The 21,344-nt window shown below is 37.7% G+C and overlaps 1 protein-coding gene and 1 long non-coding RNA gene across 8 annotated transcripts in view; one reads left to right on the top strand and one right to left on the bottom strand.

Moving 5' to 3' along the window:
• The window catches only part of LOC146463680 (uncharacterized), a 53,026-nt gene that overhangs the window by 25,334 nt on the left and 6,348 nt on the right, over window positions 1-21,344 (top strand). For all 7 annotated transcript variants that reach the window (XM_085084243.1, XM_085084241.1, XM_085084242.1 and 4 more), the window contains 6 exons: window positions 2,558-2,899; window positions 6,377-6,538; window positions 9,412-9,456; window positions 10,618-10,776; window positions 14,151-14,297; window positions 19,324-19,401. In XM_085084243.1, coding sequence (XP_084940369.1) covers window positions 2,558-2,899; window positions 6,377-6,538; window positions 9,412-9,456; window positions 10,618-10,776; window positions 14,151-14,297; window positions 19,324-19,401 — 933 coding nt within the window. The remainder of the gene's footprint in view (window positions 1-2,557; window positions 2,900-6,376; window positions 6,539-9,411; window positions 9,457-10,617; window positions 10,777-14,150; window positions 14,298-19,323; window positions 19,402-21,344) is intronic.
• LOC146463681 (uncharacterized) lies at window positions 8,644-20,943 on the bottom strand. Its single transcript, XR_014856875.1, has 2 exons — window positions 19,521-20,943; window positions 8,644-9,632 (listed from the first exon to the last, which is right to left on the bottom strand). It is a non-coding gene; the product is annotated as an uncharacterized LOC146463681 (long non-coding RNA).

The following is a 21,344-nucleotide window of genomic DNA, read 5'->3' as shown; positions in this document are numbered from 1 at the left end:
AATTGGCACAGACTTCAAGTTTCTAGACTGCTTCCGGTTGGAGGAATGTGTTTTCATTGAAAGGTTTTGTGAAAAGAGAAAATAACGTCACAATGGTGAAAAATACGACTATTTTGAAGGCCACGCGTAACATTTGCAGTCTGATCGGCACATTCTTTAATTTCTCTGCTTCAAGTCATAGAAAACAAATCTGCTTTCTCCCTAAGTGAAAACAACTTATGAGTTTTCATTATCTCCAAAACTGTGTCTAAGAATGAAAAAATAAGTAAGTTATAGTAACAAACAGCAAGGGGATTGATTATTTACCTTCATCGTGAGCGACGAGGTCAACTTTTTTCAGACCGTCTTTGCTGAATTTTTAGTCCTTACTGAGATCCAAATAAAAGACATTCCAAATGCTCATAAGTTGAGCTTCCATTCTGGGGTATTGTTTTTTAATTTGGAGAACTTGTCCTTAAATTGCAATATAGTTTTCAAGATCAGACTGTGATTTTTGAGACCGAAAATACAGTTCGGCGTGCCTTAGCGCGAATTACGAAATCCTGAATGTGCCACAGCACAAAGAGGTGTGCATAACCTGTGCATAAGTTGTGCCTAAAGTGTGCGTAAAGTTGTGCCAAACTGTGCGCCGGGTGTGCCAAAACTGTGCCAAAACTGTGCCTAAGTTGTGCCAAAGTTGAGCTTACGAGTTTCGCCTTGTGGTCAACCTTTTGCTGCTTTCGTGAAGTGTGTTCGTGTTGATTCATTCTACGATGCTACCTTTGTTAAAAGACTGATGAGGCATTTTCAAAAACCTTTTAATCCTCTTATCTTCGCAAGAATAAGCGAGGAGAACCTTGCAAAAAGACAATCAAAATAGTGTACTGTCGCTTGAGGAGCCGAAAAATGAAACCGCAACGCATGCGGGGCGGCCCGCAATAATTTGTTTTGGCTTTACCGTTCAAGACAACATTTAAATCACACGAAAGAAAACATTTGGTGAGTATAAAATTTTAGTTCAGTATAGGTAATTTCAATTTTCAAGCGTAAAAGTTGACAATCCTTTCCGCGGTTCAGGAAGACGCATTAATTAACTAGTCGTTTTTATAAGTGTCCGATTACATGAAACGCGATTTGTCCTGTGAATAAACAAATTACAAGATATTTATACCGCTCGGGTTCATAGTGTTAAACTTCTTAAATTAGCTGTGTTTCGGACTCTAACAAAAATGTAAAATGCTTTTACTGGTGGAAAAACACAAATCCGATCGAGTTCCAAATCGCTGTTTCATCAAATTAAATTATCTATTCAAAACAAAATGTGCTGTTCATTTCATTGTACATGTACAAGTTGTACTTGTGGCAACAAACTCGTGCTGAATTAAGAACTCTTCCACTTTCCGTTATTTTAGGGTTAATTGTAAACTATAACTAAATCCCTGCAACTGTCAGAAAAATCGAGAGCTGAATTTTTTTGCTTTCACTAAATTTATTGCTAGGTACCGAAAATGTAAACAATTGATAAACCGCAAGCGTTTTTATTTTCCGTAAAATTTTACATAGTGTTAAATATAATGTTTCAAGTTCCATTATACACAAACCAAAATAAAAAAAATCCAATTCTTGTTTGCTTTTCTCGCTTCCATTTTTTTCTTCCCTTTTCACGGTGCCGAAAAAATGTTAGCGGCAAATTAAACGCGTCGGTCACAGACCAGTTCTTTATTACTGAAAAATGTGCACAAAATGTGCCTAAACTGTGCCAAAACTGTGCCTAACCTGTGCCTAAACTGTGCCTAAGCTTTCCGAAAACTGTGCCACAACTGTGCCTAGAATGTGCCTAAACTGTGCATCAAAATGCGCTTACGCACCAAAATCAACGCACCAATTTCGTGCGTACGCATCATGTTACGCTCGTGTACACCAGTAGCGTGCGCAAGGCCTGTTGCCATGGCAACATATTGGGTTCCAGTCCTCCCTGATACTTAAGGCTTTGCTGGCCACCTTTGGCGTTCTATTTTGATATTTGCCAATGCATGGTGCCTCATCTGCAGGATCCAGGATAAATATCTTAGGTCGAGTTTGTGGCCTTGTTAAATGTTTTTCAAGCTGAAAATCACTAAAATATTGAAATCAGGTTGGAGGAGACTGGAAAAGAGTGAGTTGCCATGGGAACAAATTTTTTTATAGCTGTAGGTGTATTGCCTTTAGAACTATTAGCCTGCCAGGTTTCAATGGTCTCTGCTGTAAATTAACTGAGATAGCTATATTTATATAGTTGATGTTATATTGAGTTGAGAATATGACGTCATCAGTCCTCTCATTTACATATTTTACACATTTTTCAAACGTGAATATCTGCGGAACCAATGCAGATATTTAGAAACGGTAAACAGCGCTTTTAATGTTTCCTAGAATTCTATGTGGTAAACCTTAAAACTCAAAAGGTAAAAATTTGATCATAGTAGCACTATGTAAGTAATAGCTCTGCTCTTGGAGGTCAACGTAACGCTGGTGTCAGACATTGTAAAGCTGGCTTGAAAAGGCTCACAATTGTCAAAAACATTTGTTCTTCCTGTAGACGACAACAACACAAAAGTGGAATTAGTTTCCGAAAGGAACCCATCTCTTAAAGACATCTTTGTCATCAGCCATTCAAAACCAGATGCAAAGGATTTGTACGTGGAATGTGAATGCATGAAAAATCGACAGTATGAAGATTTGCAGATAGAAAGTGAATGCATGCTCAGGACGTGTCCATGTAAGTCTGGAATGACAACTGTGCTTGGGAGTTCAACATTCAATAAAGAGCTGCCCCTTGGAGACCTGCCTATGGAGAATGCCAGCACAGAAGAACTGCGGAGGGAGCGCCTGAGATTCTGGTTGACCAGGGACATTAAAGCAGGAAAGCTGCCTTCTATAGGTAGGGGAGGTGATGTTACGTTACTGTTTGGGTTACTTATATTTTGATAATCTGAACTGAAGTCACTATCATCCATCTTGTAACCTGTTTCTTTATTTTTAAAAGGACCAGAACAGGTTTTTAAAAGCCTAAAAGCCTTGTTCAACAAGGAAATAAATTCCTTTGCTTACTGTTGGGTTTACTGTAAGTGGAAAAAGGTAATTAGAAAGTAATTAAAATTGTTTCTGTACACAGAACCTTGCACTGCTGATGGCATGTCCAATCAAGGACCAAGCAAGACCCCATTTACTTCCAAGGAAGTTCCTTCCAACAGCGTTCCTGTTGAGAGGGTGGAACCAGCAGACAACAAGGAAGATAAGGGGTTGTCAAGAGTGAAGCTACCTTACAGTGTTTCTGAACAATTTGGCAAATGCCGAAAGAGGAAAGTTAATAATAAAGTTAAAGAAACGCTGGATTTTGGTGATGAAACTCTAAAAGGTAAGGAATACGGATAATTGAATTGAAATCACAAGTATGATGTCAAACCAAAATTACAGGTGATAAAGTTCAATTACACTTTATTACACCCATTTTGAAATCACACAGTTGTTAAATTGGTTCGTAATCTTTTTGTTAGTCATAAATTTGATTGGTTGTTATTACTATTTTATTTTCAGTTTGATGTGCTAGAAAAGAATTCAACTTAAAGCAAAACAAAAAGTTATTTCGATTCATGAGTTAATTGTACTGTTGAGAGCCAACAAGATTGCAAGAATCACCAGTGATTTCAGAATGGGTGTAATAAATGCTCAAATCATAACTGCTGATAACCAATCAGATTCAAGAATTTTGTTTTAGTTATGATTGTTACTGGTATACCAAAAGACTTGATTTATTGGAAAGTGTACTAACTTTGACTTTGAAGACCATGAAGTGAAACTAATTTATCCGGAAATGTTACAGGGAGGTATGTTTTTATAATTTTATTCGATACTGCAGATGGATCAACGCAAGAAATATTGCAATATTGCAGTCAAGAAATATTGCTAGATTTTGCTGATTTCGCTTTGCAAGAACAAGTAAAAGACAATTTAATAGTCTATTTTTCAGGCTGCTAAACCAATCAAATAGTTTGAATTGTATTATACAGTGATCCAGTTTTTAATAATGACTCCTATACCTTGACCGCTAAAGGCAAACAGTAGTTTAACTTTTATTTATGTGTGTGTATGATGGTAATTAAAAATACTTCAAGGGTATTTCTGTCTTTTGCGTTTAGAATTGTACCGGCCGCAACTAAGACATCTTCCTCGGAAATTTACTGGTCGTAACAAGGGAGATGAGGAGATCATCAGCCACATTACTTCTCAATCTACTCGAATTGTGTCAATCTCCGGCAGTCCTGGGTACGGCAAATCATCTATTGCGATTAGAGTGGCACATGCCCAAGCCCATCATGCTGTGATGCTTCAGCTGCCGAGAGTGACCTTGGCTATGAAATTTGAAGAGCATGTCGGAGAATGGGAAAACAGCCTTTATAACCTGACATCTTTTCTGCGCTGTTTCGGTAACGTATATGTAATTTAGTTTGAGATAATTCAATGCATACATCTCCCACTTCTTTGTAGTCAAACCACTAAATTCTTGCAGATTCCCAAGGACAAAATGTTAATTAACTACTGTTTCTAACTCATGTTGTATGAGCTAACTGAAAATTCTCTTACCTGGGAATTAAAGTTTGCGGTTGGAAAATAAGAAAGGTGCATCTCTACCATGGTTAATCACAGTGACAAGAAAACATGACTGCTGTAGAGACGTGGCCATTCTTTTTTTTTTTTTTTTTTTTAACGTGGCCATTGTGAATTTCATGGGGATCGAACCAAGCAAGGTGTCTGGGGTAACTTACTGGGAAAGATAAGTGTATTTCTAAATGTTTATTTTTCACCAATTACAGAGTGATTACAGACATGGTACTTGGCCAATGTTTTCATAGAATTGTGACATTTTTAAATGTAGTATAAAAAGCTAAAAAATTGAAACATTAGAGAAAAATTCATCATCAAAATCACTTATCAGGCCCGGTAAGTAACCGGACTTTCAAGAAACCGGCCCCTGGTTTGGACATAGTTTTATGATTATATACTTTCATTATCTACTTTAAACTAATCTCTTGTAGTAGTGTTTGTCAGCATGCATAATTGCATCATTTTAAATCAGAATTATTCTGATAGAAGTATACAGCAAGTTATTGTGGCCGGCGAGTACTCTGAAGATGCAGATTACCTAGATTATAAAGTGGCTATGGTGCAAGAATATTAGGCAGTAGATTTTTGGGGGGTTTATGGACAGCTTTATTCCTTGTGAACCTAACCTCTTCAAAGTTTAATGACAGCCCCGATGAATCTACAGGGACATAAATGCAATTGGGGAGAGGTGGCAATTGTCATCTTGTGAGGATACCTCTCAGTCTTTGCTCTTCACAATTGACATTGAAACTCGCTTGGAAGATGCCAGTAATCAAATTAAGACAGAAATAATAGAATAAATGCCATTTTGAATGATTGTATTATTTAATGCAACTTTTGAAGGCTGGACATTTGCAATTGATATCTTGTGAGGATACCTCTCAGTCTTTGCTCTTCACAACTGACATTAAAACATGCTTAGAAGATGCCAGTAATCAAATTAAGGCAGAAATAATAGAATAAATGCCATGTTAAATGATTGCAGTTTTCATTACAATTTTTGATGGCTCAGTGGACCGTTCCATTCAGGACAACTTTAGATTCTATTGCTTCTGGGCTTATCCGTTTCACAGGGAAATTATTGGCATGTACATGTTTATTAAGATCAATGCTATTTATTTTGTAAACTTTAAGGTGCATGGAACTATCCTGAAAGTGGTTGCTCTGCTCTTGAAGGGCAATGAAACACTGCTGTCAGATATCGTAAAAGCTGGCTTTAAAAGGCTTACTTTATCAAAAACATTTGATCTTCCTGTAGAAGACGTCAACACAACAGTGGAATTCATTTCCGAAAGGAACCCATCTCCAAAAGACATCTTTGTCAACAGCCATTCTAAACCAGATATAAAGGATTTCAGGACTTGTCCATTAAAGTCTGGAATTACAATTGTGCTTGGGAGTTTATCATTCAATAAAGAGCTGCCCCTTGGAGATCTGCCTATGGAGAATGCCAGTACGGAAGAACTGCAGAGGGAGCACCTGAGATTATTTTTCGTCAGGGACCTCGAAGCAGGAAAGCTGCCTTCTATAGGTAGGGGAGGTGATGTTACATTATTGTTTGGGTTACTAATATTTTGATAACCTGAACTGAAGTCAGTATTATCCGTCTTGTAACCTGTTTCTTGACTTTTAAAACGACCAGAACAGGTTGTCAAAAGCCTAGAAGCCTTTTTCAACAAGGAAATAAATTCCTTTGTTTACTGGTGGGTTTACTATAAGTGGACGCTGGTAATTAAATTATTTCTTTACACAGAACCTTGCACTGCTGATGGCATGTCCAATCAAGGACCAAACAAAGGACCATTTACTTGGAAGGAAGTTCCTTCCAACAGCGTTCCTGTTGAGAAGGTGGAACCAGCAGACAACAAGGAAGACATGCACGTATATACAAGATTCATACTAGGTGCACCATTGGGTAAGAATAATATAAAACTGAGTCATCCATCCTCAAAATTTCTCCACGTGAAGTCGTGCAAAATGTAAAATTAACATAAATATATGCTCCTGCTTCTAAAGTTTTCCAATGGGGCAAACGTTTGCCTCTCAATTTCATCTCTTTCTTCTACCTCCATGTAGTCACTGTTTGAAACACACGAATTTCTGGCCTCTCGTTTTACGAATCTTCTCTCCTTAATATCTCGATTTCTGTCACACAGCTGTTTGAATGGCTGCAAGAATTTGTACATATTTTTAGGTAATTTTACGTTTCGCACGACTTCATGTAATCATAAATATTCAAAGCACGTGAATAGCAGTTAAATAGACCCGGACAAACAAAATAAAACTATTGTGCGGAAGCGAATAACTGAAACTTAACCAAGATTCAGACTTCTTATCAACACCTGTTTTGGTTCTTGAGTCTAAACCTTGTGCAAACATCAAAAAGAATTCCTACTCTGGCCGCTTGCAATTTAACAGAAAAATCTGGAGGGGCATCTAAGATATTTTCATTTATGCAAGGTAGGAACTTTTTCACTGATCTGTGCTACATTTTGACTGTTTTCAAACGTACATATCTTTAAATCTGAGCCACCCATGAAGCTCAATATACATTTAGAATCTTTTGCTATGATGAAAAAAATTAAACTTTGATTATGTGCTGAAATAATGATGTAGTATGAAGGAGATCGTAGTTTATATTCTATGCGAGATCGTAATTTCAGAACTTCCACCTTAAGTCCAAGAGAAGTGCTACGAGCCTCCTTAATGGCCTAGCTCCAACGAGTCTCCTTTAGCTTAGTGGTAGAGTATATGAACTAGTAATTGGAAGGTCATAGGTTCGACTCCTGTTGGCACAACTTCCATTTTCTTTTCTTTTTTCCTAGTTATTGCCAGACTGTGTCACTAACTGAAAACTGCATCTATCATAGATTTCTCTTGTTTGGTATATTTGTAAAGATGAATATACGTAAACTTTCACTTATACACAGTAATATTCTGAAGAGTCATTTTGTATTCCAGTAACTCCAAAATCCTCTTATGAGGGTCTTCTAGTAATCAATGTTATTAAATGAAGACGGGCATCAATGTCCTCTTCAAATTAAAAGTAAACGAAACAGAACCTGGGAGGAATAATCGTTTTATAACTTGATAACAGCAACGGAGCCGGAAATCTATGTTGATGGAATTTAAACACTTTTGCTTGTTGTATGAAGAAATTTTTAGACATAGCGACGCTTTCTCCTTTTCCAGTACTCATGAAGGAAAGTCCAGTAGATGCAATTAGGGAGAGAATCATGTCACAGCAATTACTGAAGAAATACTGGGTTTTTGTAAAACTCTAAGGAATATGGATAATTGAATTATCCAGAAATGCATTCGAGGGATTTATTTAGACCTTGTAAGGTCTAGTCGGTTCCGTTGCCCCAGTTAAAGGTGATAACCTGCTCTAAAACGTTGAGGTAAACTAACAGCTTGGATTTGCAAGCAAACGCATACAAACCCCCTTTAGTTTTAAATTCCTTCGTTAACAATATATTCAAACGCTCCCTGGTTAGCTCAGTTGGTTGAGTACTGGGTTCGATTCCCGGTTGGACCAACACTGAAGGTCTAAAAGTACTGCTGAAGTGAAAGTGTTACCTTTGCTTTCACATCTGCAAATTGTCAAACTAGTCTACCCGGATAAGGACAAGAGACGGTAGACCCCGTCTCATAGTACTTTCACTTAAGCTGACTCTGTGGGACATAAAAGAACCACTAGGGATGTATCAAATCTCTGGTAGTGGCCACCCCTTGTGTCTATCTCAAATTCACATTAGGGAGCATTCATGACTATAACATTAATATTAAATATTGTAAACTGCGCCATAAGCGGTCTGGCAATGTTGTAAATTGTCCCTGAAGAGCCCTGGGTAGTGGATAATAAGATATTAAGACGTTTACAACGAGAGAAAAGCCAAGAGAGTACATCGTGTATTCATTGTGGATTACAAGGCTGACGAGCTGAATAGTCAACTGTACAGCAACGCAGTGGCTCAATTGTATCCTTGTTGGTTCCGTCCTTCAATATTTTTGTTTTGCTTGTTTGTTCTTGAATGGTTCTGATTTCCTTAGTCAAAATTTTCTGCGCTCCACCTTTTCCTTGGCGGAGGTAAGGCTAAGCGTTAGATACTTAAAGTGTTTCATTCACATGATCAGCGGTTTGGTGTCCTGTCAACCAAACCGAAGACTACAGAACCCACAAAATCTGAGGACTTTACAGCGGTCGATCTCAAAAAGCCCCCATCTCTTTTGGTTCCTTGCGGGCGGGGTAGGAAAACAAGGAAAACCGCTGACTTTGGTTGTTTGCTATGTACCAAAATAATCCGAAAAATGAATCTCGTATCAAACAAGCGCGAATGCAGCCATTGTTTTATTAAAACAACCACGCAAAATCGCTATTAAAATCTTGCGGATTGAGTAATATTTTCCGTCATCCCAACGCGTACCCTTACCACATATGTGAGGCATAGTATTATGGCCCACATACCATGGGAACGATAAACCAATAAAAACTCTGGAACTGCGTTATTTAATCAGTCAGTTCTTAATAATTACTTTTACCAGTATATCTGTTTTTCAATATATTAGATATAGCTTGGCAGGAAGGCCCAGTTACTAACTATAAAAGAGTCGTCTCTATTCTGTTTTCGTTTGATACTGCACAGAATCTAGTATTGACACTGCCCCTTTAATAATGTGAATTACCTATCAGTCTTAAATTCAAGTGGCCATTCTTGTACATGTATATGTAGATATGTAGTCTTTGACGCATACAAATAATCTTTCTGCGATTGTGTTTTCTTGCAGGTAACGAATTCCGAATAGTAATATCGGCGGCGATGTTGGCACGTGGTAAGATATGATTATTAGGTCACTCCAGAAATCGTGTATTCTTTGAATCTACAGTTCCAGTAAATAGTACATAGTGAATTTCTCGCCGGTTTTGATCTTCTGAATTCTATTCGGTCCTTTCAAAATTTGCATCCAAAGTGGCCCAAAATTCAAATTGAGCACCGCCATTTTCCCAACTTTAGGTGAAGTCATTCCATCCATGATAATTTTTGCAAAACCAACAGACTTGCACACAGAAATGGTCTTACTTGAACTTTACCGTGTCAAGTTTGGATTTGTATGAATCAGATGCATTTCAGAAGCTCAGAAAAGGTTAAAAAATTAACTTAGTGTTAACTTTTTATTGATGGATCAAGAGATACAACTAACCTGGGTTTGTAGTGTGGCATAGTAGCGGAGGATCTTTAACAATTATTCCCCTAGCTGGCTTTGGATAGATAGCAGCGCTTTGTTGGCATGAATGCATGAATCTAGTATCAAACAAGTGCGAATGCAATCATTGTTTTATTTGAAACAACCTCGAAAAATCGCTATTAAAATCTTGCTGATTTTGGTGATGTTTTCTTTCCCCCTAACGCGTACTCTTACCTTATTTGTGGGGCATAGTATAATTGTTAATTATTTCACAAGTGCGTGTTGGAAAGGAGATGATAAATAGTCAACGAGGTGCGTAGCACCAAGTTGGCTATAATCATCACATGTTTTTGTTTGGCTTGCTAATATTTTGATAACCTGAGTTGAAGTCACTAGCATCCGTCGTGTAACCTGTTTCCTTATTTTTAAAAGGACCAGGGGCCCGTTTCTCGAAAGTCCCGGTAACTTTCCGGGCCCGATAAGTACATTTTTAAATGTTTTTTCGCGGATTAGTCACAGTGATTACAGACATGGTCCTTGGCCAATGTTTTCATAGAATTATAAGATTCAAAAATTTAGTATCCAAAGCTAACAAAAATTGACTTTTGCTAAAAAAAACTTTTAACACGAAAAACACTTACCGGGCCTGGTAAGTTATCGGGACTTTCGAGAAACAGGCCCCCGAACAGGTTGTCAAAAGCCTATAGAGGCTTTTTTTAACAAGGAAATAAATACTTTGTTTACTGGTGGGTTTACCAAAATTGGATGATGGTAATTAAGAAGTAATTAAATTGTTTCTGTACACAGAATCTCACACTGCTGATGGCATGTCCAATCAAGGACCAAACAAGAGACCATTTACTTGCAAGGAAGTTCCTTCCAACAGCATTCCTGTTGAGAAGGTGGAACCAGCCGACAACATGGAAGACAAGGGATTTCGTATATATATACTAGGTGCACCATCGGGTAAGAATAATATAAAACTGTCAGTCATCCATCCTCAAGATTTCTCCACGTGAAGTAAAATGTAAAATTTACATAAATATATGCTCCTGCTTCTCAAGTTTTCCAATGGGGCAAACGATTGGCTCTCAATTTCATCTCTTTGACACTCATCCTCTACCTCCATGTAGTCACTGCTTGTGACACGGGAATTTTTGGCCTCTCGTTTTACGAATCTTCTCTCCTTAATATCTCGATTTCTGTGACACGGCTGTTTGAATGGCTGTTAGAACTTGGGCATATTTATATGTAAATTTTACGTTTTGCACTCCTTCATGTAATCATAATTATTTAAAGCACGTGAATAGGAGTTAAATAGACCCGGACAAACATAGGGGCATAGTATAATTAACGATAATTTCACAAGCATGCGTTGGAAAGGAGATGATAGATAGCCAACGAGGGGCCAAGTCTGCTGTAATCATCCCATATCGAACAAGCATGAGTTTTAAAGTAATCAAGAAATATTGCTAGATTTTGCTGATTTCGCTTTGGAAGAACAATATTATTAGAAGACAATTTAATAGTCTATTTCTCGGGCATGGTATAATGGTTCATATACCATGACCGCTAAGTCAATCAAATCGGTCGAATTGCATTATACATCCAGTTTTTAATAATGACTCATATACCATGACCTCTAAACCAATCAAAACTCTGGAACTGTGTTATCCAATAAGTCAGTTTTACGAATTTTCTTTCCTTAATATCTCGATTTCTTTGACACGGCTGTTTGAATGGCTGTTAAAACTTGTGCACATTTTTATGTAAATTTTACGTTTCGCACTACTTCATATAATCATAATTATTCAAAGCACGTGAATAAGAGTTAAATAGACCCGGACAAACAAAATAAAACTATTGTGCGGAAAAAGCAAATAACAACTGAAACTTAACCAAGATTCAGCCTTCTTATCTAACACCTGTTTTGGTTCTTGAGTCTAAACCTTCTGCAAACATCGGAAAGAATTCCATCTCTGACCGCTTGCAATTTAACAAAAAAAATCTGAAGGGGCATCTAAGATATTTTGATTTATGCAAAGTAGGAACTTTTTCACTGATCTGTGCTATATTTTGACTGTTTTCAAACATAAATATCTTTAAATCAGAGCCACCCAGGAAGTTCAATATACATTTAGAATCTTTTGCTATGAGGAAAGACCTTTTACTGAAAAGAGAAAGTGTCAAGTTTTATTTTGCCAAAGATATTGGTGAAAAATGTGGGAATAAACAAAATCACCCCAGAAAAATGATTTATTATTACTTTTACTTGAAACACTTACAGATTTCTTTTTTAATTTCACCTGCAAGTTGTCTAGATTGAGTAGTTTAAATCCGTTAAGTTTCTTCATAAAGTGTCTGACTCGATTTCGAGATAATCGACGATGTCTTAAATGAAAGGTTATCCGCTACTGTTGCTATGGTAATAGTTGTTGCTTGGAAACCGATGGAAAAATTAACTTTGATCATAATGATGTAGTATGAAGGAGATCGTAGTTTATATTCTATGCGAGATTGTAATTTGAAAACTTCCACCTCAAGTCCAGGAAAAGTGCTACGAGCCTCCTTAATGGCCTTAGCTTCCACGAGTCTCCTGTAGCTTAGTGGTAGAGTATCTAAACTAGTAATTAAAAGGTCATAGGTTCGACTCCTGTTGGCACAACTTCGATTTTCTTTTCTTTTCTCCTTGTTATTACCAGACTGTGTCACTAACTGAAAAATGCATCTGTCATAGGTTTCTCTTGTTTGGTATATTTGGAAAGATGAATATACGTAAACTTTCGCTTATACACAGTAATATTCTGAAGAGTCATTTTGTATTCCAGTAACTCCAAAATCCTCTTATGAGGGTCTTTTAGTAATCAATGTTATAAAATGAAGACCGGCATGAATGTTTTTTGAAATGTCCTCTTCAAATTAAAAGTAAACGAAACAGAACCTGGGAGGAATAATTGTTTCATAACTTGATAACAGAAACAGAGCTGGAAATCTATGTTGAGGGAAGCTTAGAATTTAAACACTTTTGCCTTTTGTATGAACAAATTTTCAGACATAGCGACGCTTTCTCCTTTTCCAGTACTCATGAAGGAAAGTCCAGTAGATGCAATGGGAGAGAATTATGTCACAGCAATTGCAGAAGAAATGCTGGGCTTTTGTAAAACTTTAAAGAATATGGATAATTGAATTATCCGGAAATGCACTCGTGGGATTTATTTAGACCTTGTAAAGTGTAATCGGTTCCGCTGCCCCAGCTAAAGGTGATAACCTGTTCTAAACATTGTGGCAAACTAACAGCTTGGATTTGCAAGCAAACCCATACAAACCCCCTTTAGTTTTAAATTCCTTAGTTTACAATATATTCAAACGCTACCTGGTTAGCTCAGTTGGTTGAGTACCGGGTTCGATTCCCGGCCGGACCAACACTGAAGGTCTAAAAGTACTGCTGAAGAGAAAGTGTTACCTTTGCTTTAACATCTGCAAATTGTTGGACTAGTCTACCCGGAAAAGGACGAAAGACCGTAGGCCCCGTCTCGTAGTTCTTCACTTAATCTGACGCCGTGGGACATAAAAGAACCACCAGGGACATATCTAATCTCTGGTAGTGGCCACCCCTAGTGTCTATTTCAAATTCACATTATGTTGCATTCATGACTCATTATTTCATTAATATTAAATATCGTAAACTGTGCCATAAGCAGTCTGGCAATGTTGTAAATTGTCCCTGAAGGGCCCTGGGGAGTGGATAATAAGATGTTAAGAAGTTACAACGAGAGAAAAGCCGAGAGAGTACATTAATTGTATTAATTGTGGATTACAAGGCTGACGAGCTGAATAGGCAACTGTACAGCCACGCAATGGCTCAATTGTATCCTGGTTGGTTACGTTCTTCAATATTTTTGTTTTGTTTGTTTCTTGAATGGTTCCGATTTCATAAGTCAAAATTTTCTGCATACCGCCTTTTCCTTGGCGGAGGTAAGGCTAAGCGTTAGATACTTAAAGTGTTTCGTTCACATGATCAGCGGTTTGGTGTCCTCTCAACCAAACCGAAGACTACAGAACCCACAAAATCTGAGGACTTTACAGCGGTCGATCTCAAAAAGCCCCCATCTCTTTTGGTTCCTTGCGGGCGGGGTAGGAAAACAAGGAAAACTTTAACACGAAAAACGCTTACCGGGCCCGGTAAGTTATCGGGACTTTCGAGAAACAGGCCCCCGAACAGGTTGTCAAAAGCCTATAGAGGCTTTTTACAACAAGGAAATAAATACTTTGTTTACTGGTGGGTTTACCAAAATTGGATGATAGTAATTAAGAAGTAATTAAATTGTTTCTGTACACAGAACCTCACACTGCTGATGGCATGTCCAATCAAGGACCAAACAAGAGACTATTTACTTGCAAGGAAGTTCCTTCCAACAGCATTTCTGTTGAGAAGGTGGAACCAGCCGACAACATGGAAGACAAGGGAGTACGTATATTTACACAAGGTGCGCCATTGGATAAGAATAATATAATACTAAGTCATCCATCCTCAAAATTTCTCCACGTGAAGTCGTGCAAAATGTAAAATTTACATAAATGTATGCTCAAGTTTTCAAGTATGCTTCTCAAGTTTTCCAATGGGGCAAACGATTGGCTCTCAATTTCATCTCTTTGACACTCATCCTCTACCTCCATGTAGTCACTGCTTATAACACGGGAATTTTTGGATAGGGTTAAATGTAATTTAACTTAGTTAACGACTTGGAGCAAGTTTGCTCCGTGGTGGCGTGGCGTAGCGAGGCGTTAGCGTTTATTGGCGTATAGTTTGAGCACGGGTAGCACATTAGCGTTTGGGCATTTGTTGTTACATTATTGTTTGGGGCCTGGTTCAGGTCTGCAGGCAGTTGCGTGGCCAGCGGTATTCTCTTGCAGTTTAGGCGTGCTCCTTTGCACGTGCTCGGAAATTTACTCTACTCAGCGTTTTTCGTGGCGTGGCTAGTTTATCGCGTTTTGTTGGGCTTTTCTTTCCCTCCCTTTCCTCCCAGTAGTGTTACCTTGTTATTGTTGGGGATTGGTGTTGGGGGTTGGTTAGGGTTAGGGTTAGTTCGTTGTCTTATGTACTTATTATTTTTCCACTGAGCGTTTTGTCTCAGTGTGACGGGTGCTAGGGTTGGGGCTGGGTTGTGGGCGGGGCTCGTGGCTGGGTTGTGGGTAGGGCAGGCTTATGGGGTGTTCTACCTACCTGGGTTTGGGTTGGCGGTACCAGCCCCTGGCTCCTGGGCACCCAACCTCCATTTGCGACATAGGCGTTAACCTCTCGTTTTACGACTCTTCTCTCCTTAATATCTCGATTTCTGTGACACGGCTGTTTGAATGGCTGTTAGAACTTGGGCATATTTATATGTAAATTTTACGTTTTGCACTCCTTCAGGTAATCATAATTATTTAAAGCACGTGAATAGGAGTTAAATAGACCCAGACAAACATAGGGGCATAGTATAATTAACGATTATTTCACAAGCATGCGTTGGAAAGGAGATGATAGATAGCCAACGAGGGGCCAAGTCTGCTGTAATCATCCCATATCGAACAAGCATGAGTTTTAAAGTAATCAAGAAATATTGCTAGATTTTGCTGATTTCGCTTTGTAAGAACAATATTATTAGAAGACAATTTAATAGTCTATTTTTCGGGCATGGTATAATGGTTCATATACCATGGCCGCTAAGTCAATCAAATCGTTCGAATTGGATTATACATCCAGTTTTAAATAATGACTCATATACCATGACCTCTAAACCAATCAAAACTCTGGAACTGTGTTATCCAATTAGTCAGTTTTACGAATCTTCTTTCCTTAATATCTCGATTTCTGTGACACGGCTGTTTGAATGGCTGTTAAAACTTGTGCACATTTTTATGTAAATTTTACGTTTCGCACTACTTCATGTAATCATAATGATTCAAAGCACGTGAATAGGAGTTAAATAGACCCGGACAAACAAAATAAAACTATGATGCGGAAAAAGCAAATAACAACTGAAACTTAACCAAGATTCAGCCTTCTTATCTAACACCTGTTTTGGTTCTTGAGTCTAAACCTTCTGCAAACATCGGAAAGAATTCCATCTCTGACCGCTTGCAATTTAACAAAAAAATCTGAAGGGGCATCTAAGATATTTTGATTTATGCAAAGTAGGAACTTTTTCACTGATCTGTGCTATATTTTGACTGTTTTCAAACATAAATATCTTTAAATCAGAGCCACCCAGGAAGCTCAATATACATTTAGAATCTTTTGCTATGAGGAAAGACCTTTTACTGAAAAGAGAAAGTGTCAAGTTTTATTTTGCCAAAGATATTGGTGAAAAATGTGGGAATAAACAAAATCACCCCAGAAAAATGATTTATTATTACTTTTACTTGAAACACTCTTACAGATTTCTTTTTTAATTTCACCTGCAAGTTGTCTAGATTGAGTAGTTTAAATCCGTTAAGTTTCTTCATAAAGTGTCTGACTCGATTTCGAGATAATCGACAATGTCTTAAATGAAAGGTTATCCGCTACTGTTGCTATGGTAATAGTTGTTGCTTGGAAACCGATGGAAAAATTAACTTTGATCATAATGATGTAGTATGAAGGAGATCGTAGTTTATATTCTATGCGAGATTGTAATTTGAAAACTTCCACCTCAAGTCCAGGAAAAGTGCTACGAGCCTCCTTAATGGCCTTAGCTTCCACGAGTCTCCTGTAGCTTAGTGGTAGAGTATCTAAACTAGTAATTAAAAGGTCATAGGTTCGACTCCTGTTGGCACAACTTCAATTTTCTTTTCTTTTCTCCTTGTTATTACCAGACTGTGTCACTAACTGAAAAATGCATCTGTCATAGATTTCTCTTGTTTGGTATATTTGGAAAGATGAATATACGTAAACTTTCGCTTATACACAGTAATATACTGAAGAGCCATTTTGTATCAGTAACTCCAAAATCCTCTTATGAGGGTCTTCTAGTAGTCAATGTTATTAAATGAAGACCGGCATGAATGTTTTTTAATGTCCTCTTCAAATTAAAAGTAAACGAAACAGAACCTGGGAGGAATAATCGTTTTATAACTAACAGCAACGGAGCCGGAAATCTATGTTGATGGAATTTAAACACTTTTGCTTGTTGTATGAAGAAATTTTCAGACACAGCGACGCTTTCTCTTTTTCCAGTACTCATGAAGGAAAGTCCAGTAGATGCAATTAGGGAGAGAATCATGTCACAGCAATTACTGAAGAAATACTGGGTTTTTGTAAAACTCTAAGGAATATGGATAATTGAATTATCCAGAAATGCACTGGAGGGATTTATTTAGACCTTGTAAGGTCTAGTCGGTTCCGTTGCCCCAGTTAAAGGTGATAACCTGCTCTAAAACGTTGAGGTAAACTAACAGCTTGGATTTGCAAGCAAACGCATACAAACCCCCTTTAGTTTTAAATTCCTTCGTTAGCAATATATTCAAACGCTCCCTGGTTAGCTCAGTTGGTTGAGTACTGGGTTCGATTCCTGGTTGGACCAACACTGAAGGTCTAAAAGTACTGCTGAAGTGAAAGTGTTACCTTTGCTTTGACATCTGCAAATTGTCAAACTAGTCTACCCAGATAAGGACAAAAGACCGTAGACCCCGTCTCATAGTACTTTCACTTAAGCTGACTCTCTGGGAGATAAAAGAACCACTAGGGATGTATCAAATCTCAGGTAGTGGCCACCCCTTGTGTTTATCTCAAATTCACATTAGGGAGCATTCATGACTATAACATTAATATTAAATATTGTAAACTGCGCCATAAGCGGTCTGGCAGTGTTGTAAATTGTCCCTGAAGAGCCCTGGGTAGTGGATAATAAGATATTAAGACGTTTACAACGAGAGAAAAGCCAAGAGAGTACATCTTGTATTCATTGTGGATTACAAGGCTGACGAGCTGAATAGTCAACTGTACAGCAACGCAGTGGCTCAATTGTATCCTTGTGGGTTCCGTCCTTCAATATTTTTGTTTTGCTTGTTTGTTCTTGAATGGTTCCGATTTCCTTAGTCAAAATTTTCTGCGCTCCACCTTTTCCTTGGCGGAGGTAAGGCTAAGCGTTAGATACTTAAAGTGTTTCATTCACATGATCAGCGGTTTGGTGTCCTGTTAACCAAACCGAAGACTACAGAACCCACAAAATCTGAGGACTTTACAGCGGTCGATCTCAAAAAGCCCCCATCTCTTTTGGTTCCTTGCGGGCGGGGTAGGAAAACAAGGAAAACCGCTGACTTTGGTTGTTTGCTATGTACCAAAATAATCCGAAAAATGAATCTCGTATCAAACAAGCGCGAATGCAACCGGTGTTTTATTAAAAACAGCCACAAGAAATCACTATTAAAATCTTGCTGATTGAGTAATATTTTCCTTCCACCTAACGCGCACCCTTACCATATATATGTGAGGCATAGTGTTATGTTTCACATACCATGGGGTCGATAAACCAATCAAAACTCTGGAACTGCGTTATTCAATAAGGAAAACTTAAGTTTTAGTAATGGCAAGTAACAGACAGCGAATCCTGCATCACTGAGAGAATGTTTTTGTCTGCTTGTGATAATGGATCTTTTAAAGGTAGGCTGACAGATTTAGAAGTTTCGCGTAGCTCTGTTAAATGTTTGACTTGAATTCTCATCGTTGTCATTTCCATTCTCGTTTACGTTATTTGGCAATAAATCTCGAAGAAGTCCAATTATGATTGCATCATGAACATTCTGGCCATGTTGTGTAATAAAAACTGAAAAGAAAAAACAAATGATATGAACTATTTGTATGCATGCGGAAGTATCCGACTATGGATTACTTTGCTGACTCAGAATAGTCAGGTCAAAACTTAGTGCATCTTGAGCTCAGAAGGAGTTGCTGCACAACAAATCAATGTAGATGTGACAGATGACTTTTCCAAATCAATATTTACTCTTGGAAAAGTGGAGAGAAAGCGAATATGCCTGAGCTAATTCAAGTAAGAATTTATTAAACAAGATGGTCTCATCTTCAGCTGTCAAACGACCACAGCGTAACTGACAAACAACATTTGATGACTGTAAATTTTTGAAGAAAGTTTGAACTTTCATTCTCAATTGCATTAATAATTCATGAAGAGAAAATAAAGGAAGTCACTACCATGAAGGTAGTTTGGAAATGTGATATTAAGTGCCACAAAATTTGGTGAACTTTATTCAATAAGTCAGTTTTAAATAATTACTTTTACCAGTATGTTTGTTTTTTCTTGGCAGGAAGGCACAGTTGCTAACTATAAAAGAGTCCTCTCTATTCTTTTTCCGTTTGACACTGCACAGAATCTAGTATTGACACTGCCCCTTTAATGAAAATCCTTCTACGACGGCTTAATGTGAATTACCTATCAGACTTAAATTCAAGTGGCCATTCCTGTACATGTATATGTAGAGATGTAGTCTTTTGACGCATACAAATAATCTTACTGCGATTGTGTTTTCTTGCAGGTAACGGCGCCCGTGCTTGCAATATTCTTAAAATTCATTACCCTGCGAAGTCGGAAACGCGGGAAACGTGGATATGTGGTAAGATTTACAGTACCAGTAAATAGTACATAGTGAATTTCTCGCCGTTTTTTGTCTTCTTGCGTGTATTTGCATCCAAAGTGGCCCAAAATTCAAATTGAGCGCCTCCATTTTGCCACCTTTCGGTGGAGTCATTCCGTCCATGATAAATTGCGAAACCAACAGACTTTCACACCAGAAATGGTCTTACTTAAACTTTACCGTGTCAAGTTTGGATTTGTATGAATCAGATGCATTTCAGAAGCTCAGAAAAGGTGAGAAAATGATTTTTGTGTTAACTTTTTATTGATGGATCAAGAGGTACAACAAACTTGGATTTGCAGTGTGGAATACCAGCAGAGGATCTTTAACAATAATTATTCCACGAGTGCGCGTGGGATACATAGCCGCGTCTTATTGGTATGAATGCATGACTCTAGTATCAAACAAGCGCGAATGCAATCATTGTTTTATTTCAAAGAACCTCAAAAAATTCTATTAAAATCTTGCTGATTTAGTGTTATTATCTTTCTCGCTAAGGCGTAGTCTTACCTTATTTCTGGGGCATAGCATAATTAACAATTATCGTGAGTGTTACGTTCACATGATTAGCGGTTTGGTGTCCTCTCAACCAAACCGAAGACTACAGAACCCACAAAATGTGACGACTTTACAGCGGCCGATCTTAAAAAGCCCCATCTCTTTTGGTTCCTTGTGGGTGGAGTAGGAAAACAAGGAAAACCACTGATTTTGGTTGTTTACTATGTACCAAAATAATCCGAAAAATGAATCTCGTATCAAACAAGCGCGAATGCAACCGGTGTTTTATTAAAAACAGCCACAAGAAATCACTATTAAAATCTTGCTGATTGAGTAATATTTTCCTTCCACCTAACGCGCACCCTTACCATATATATGTGAGGCATAGTGTTATGTCTCACATACCATGGGGTCGATAAACCAATCAAAACTCTGGAACTGCGTTATTCAATAAGGAAAACTTAAGTTTTAGTAATGGCAAGTAACAGACAGCGAATCCTGCATCACTGAGAGAATGTTTTTGTCTGCTTGTAATAATGGATCTTTTAAAGGTAGGCTGACAGATTTAGAAGTTTCGCGTAGCTCTGTTAAATGTTTGACTTGAATTCTCATCGTTGTCATTTCCATTCTCGTTTACGTTATTTGGCAATAAATCTCGAAGAAGTCCAATTATGATTGCATCATGAACATTCTGGCCATGTTGTGTAATAAAAACTGAAAAGAAAAAACAAATGATATGAACTATTTGTATGCATGCGGAAGTATCCGACTATGGATTACTTTGCTGACTCAGAATAGTCAGGTCAAAACTTAGTGCATCTTGAGCTCAGAAGGACTTGCTGCACAACAAATCAATGTAGATGTGACAGATGACTTTTCCAAATCAATATTTACTCTTGGAAAAGTGGAGAGAAAGCGAATATGCCTGAGCTAATTCAAGTAAGAATTTATTAAACAAGATGGTCTCATCTTCAGCTGTCAAACGACCACAGCGTAACTGACAAACAACATTTGATGACTGTAAATTTTTGAAGAAAGTTTGAACTTTCATTCTCAATTGCATTAATAATTCATGAAGAGAAAATAAAGGAAGTCACTACCATGAAGGTAGTTTGGAAATGTGATATTAAGTGCCACAAAATTTGGTGAACTTTATTCAATAAGTCAGTTTTAAATAATTACGTTTACCAGTATGTTTGTTTTTTCTTGGCAGGAAGGCACAGTTGCTAACTATAAAAGAGTCCTCTCTATTCTGTTTCCGTTTTACACTGCACAGAATCTAGTATTGACACTGCCCCTTTAATGAAAATCCTTCTACGACGGCTTAATGTGAATTACCTATCAGACTTTAATTCAAGTGGCCATTCCTGTACATGTATATGTAGAGATGTAGTCTTTTGACGCATACAAATAATCTAACTGTG

This window comes from Pavona decussata, unplaced genomic scaffold, assembly GCF_977016875.1.
Source record: "Pavona decussata unplaced genomic scaffold, jaPavDecu1.1 SCAFFOLD_175, whole genome shotgun sequence".
Classification (NCBI taxonomy): domain Eukaryota; kingdom Metazoa; phylum Cnidaria; class Anthozoa; order Scleractinia; family Agariciidae; genus Pavona; species Pavona decussata.
This window is presented reverse-complemented; position numbering and strand designations above follow the sequence as displayed.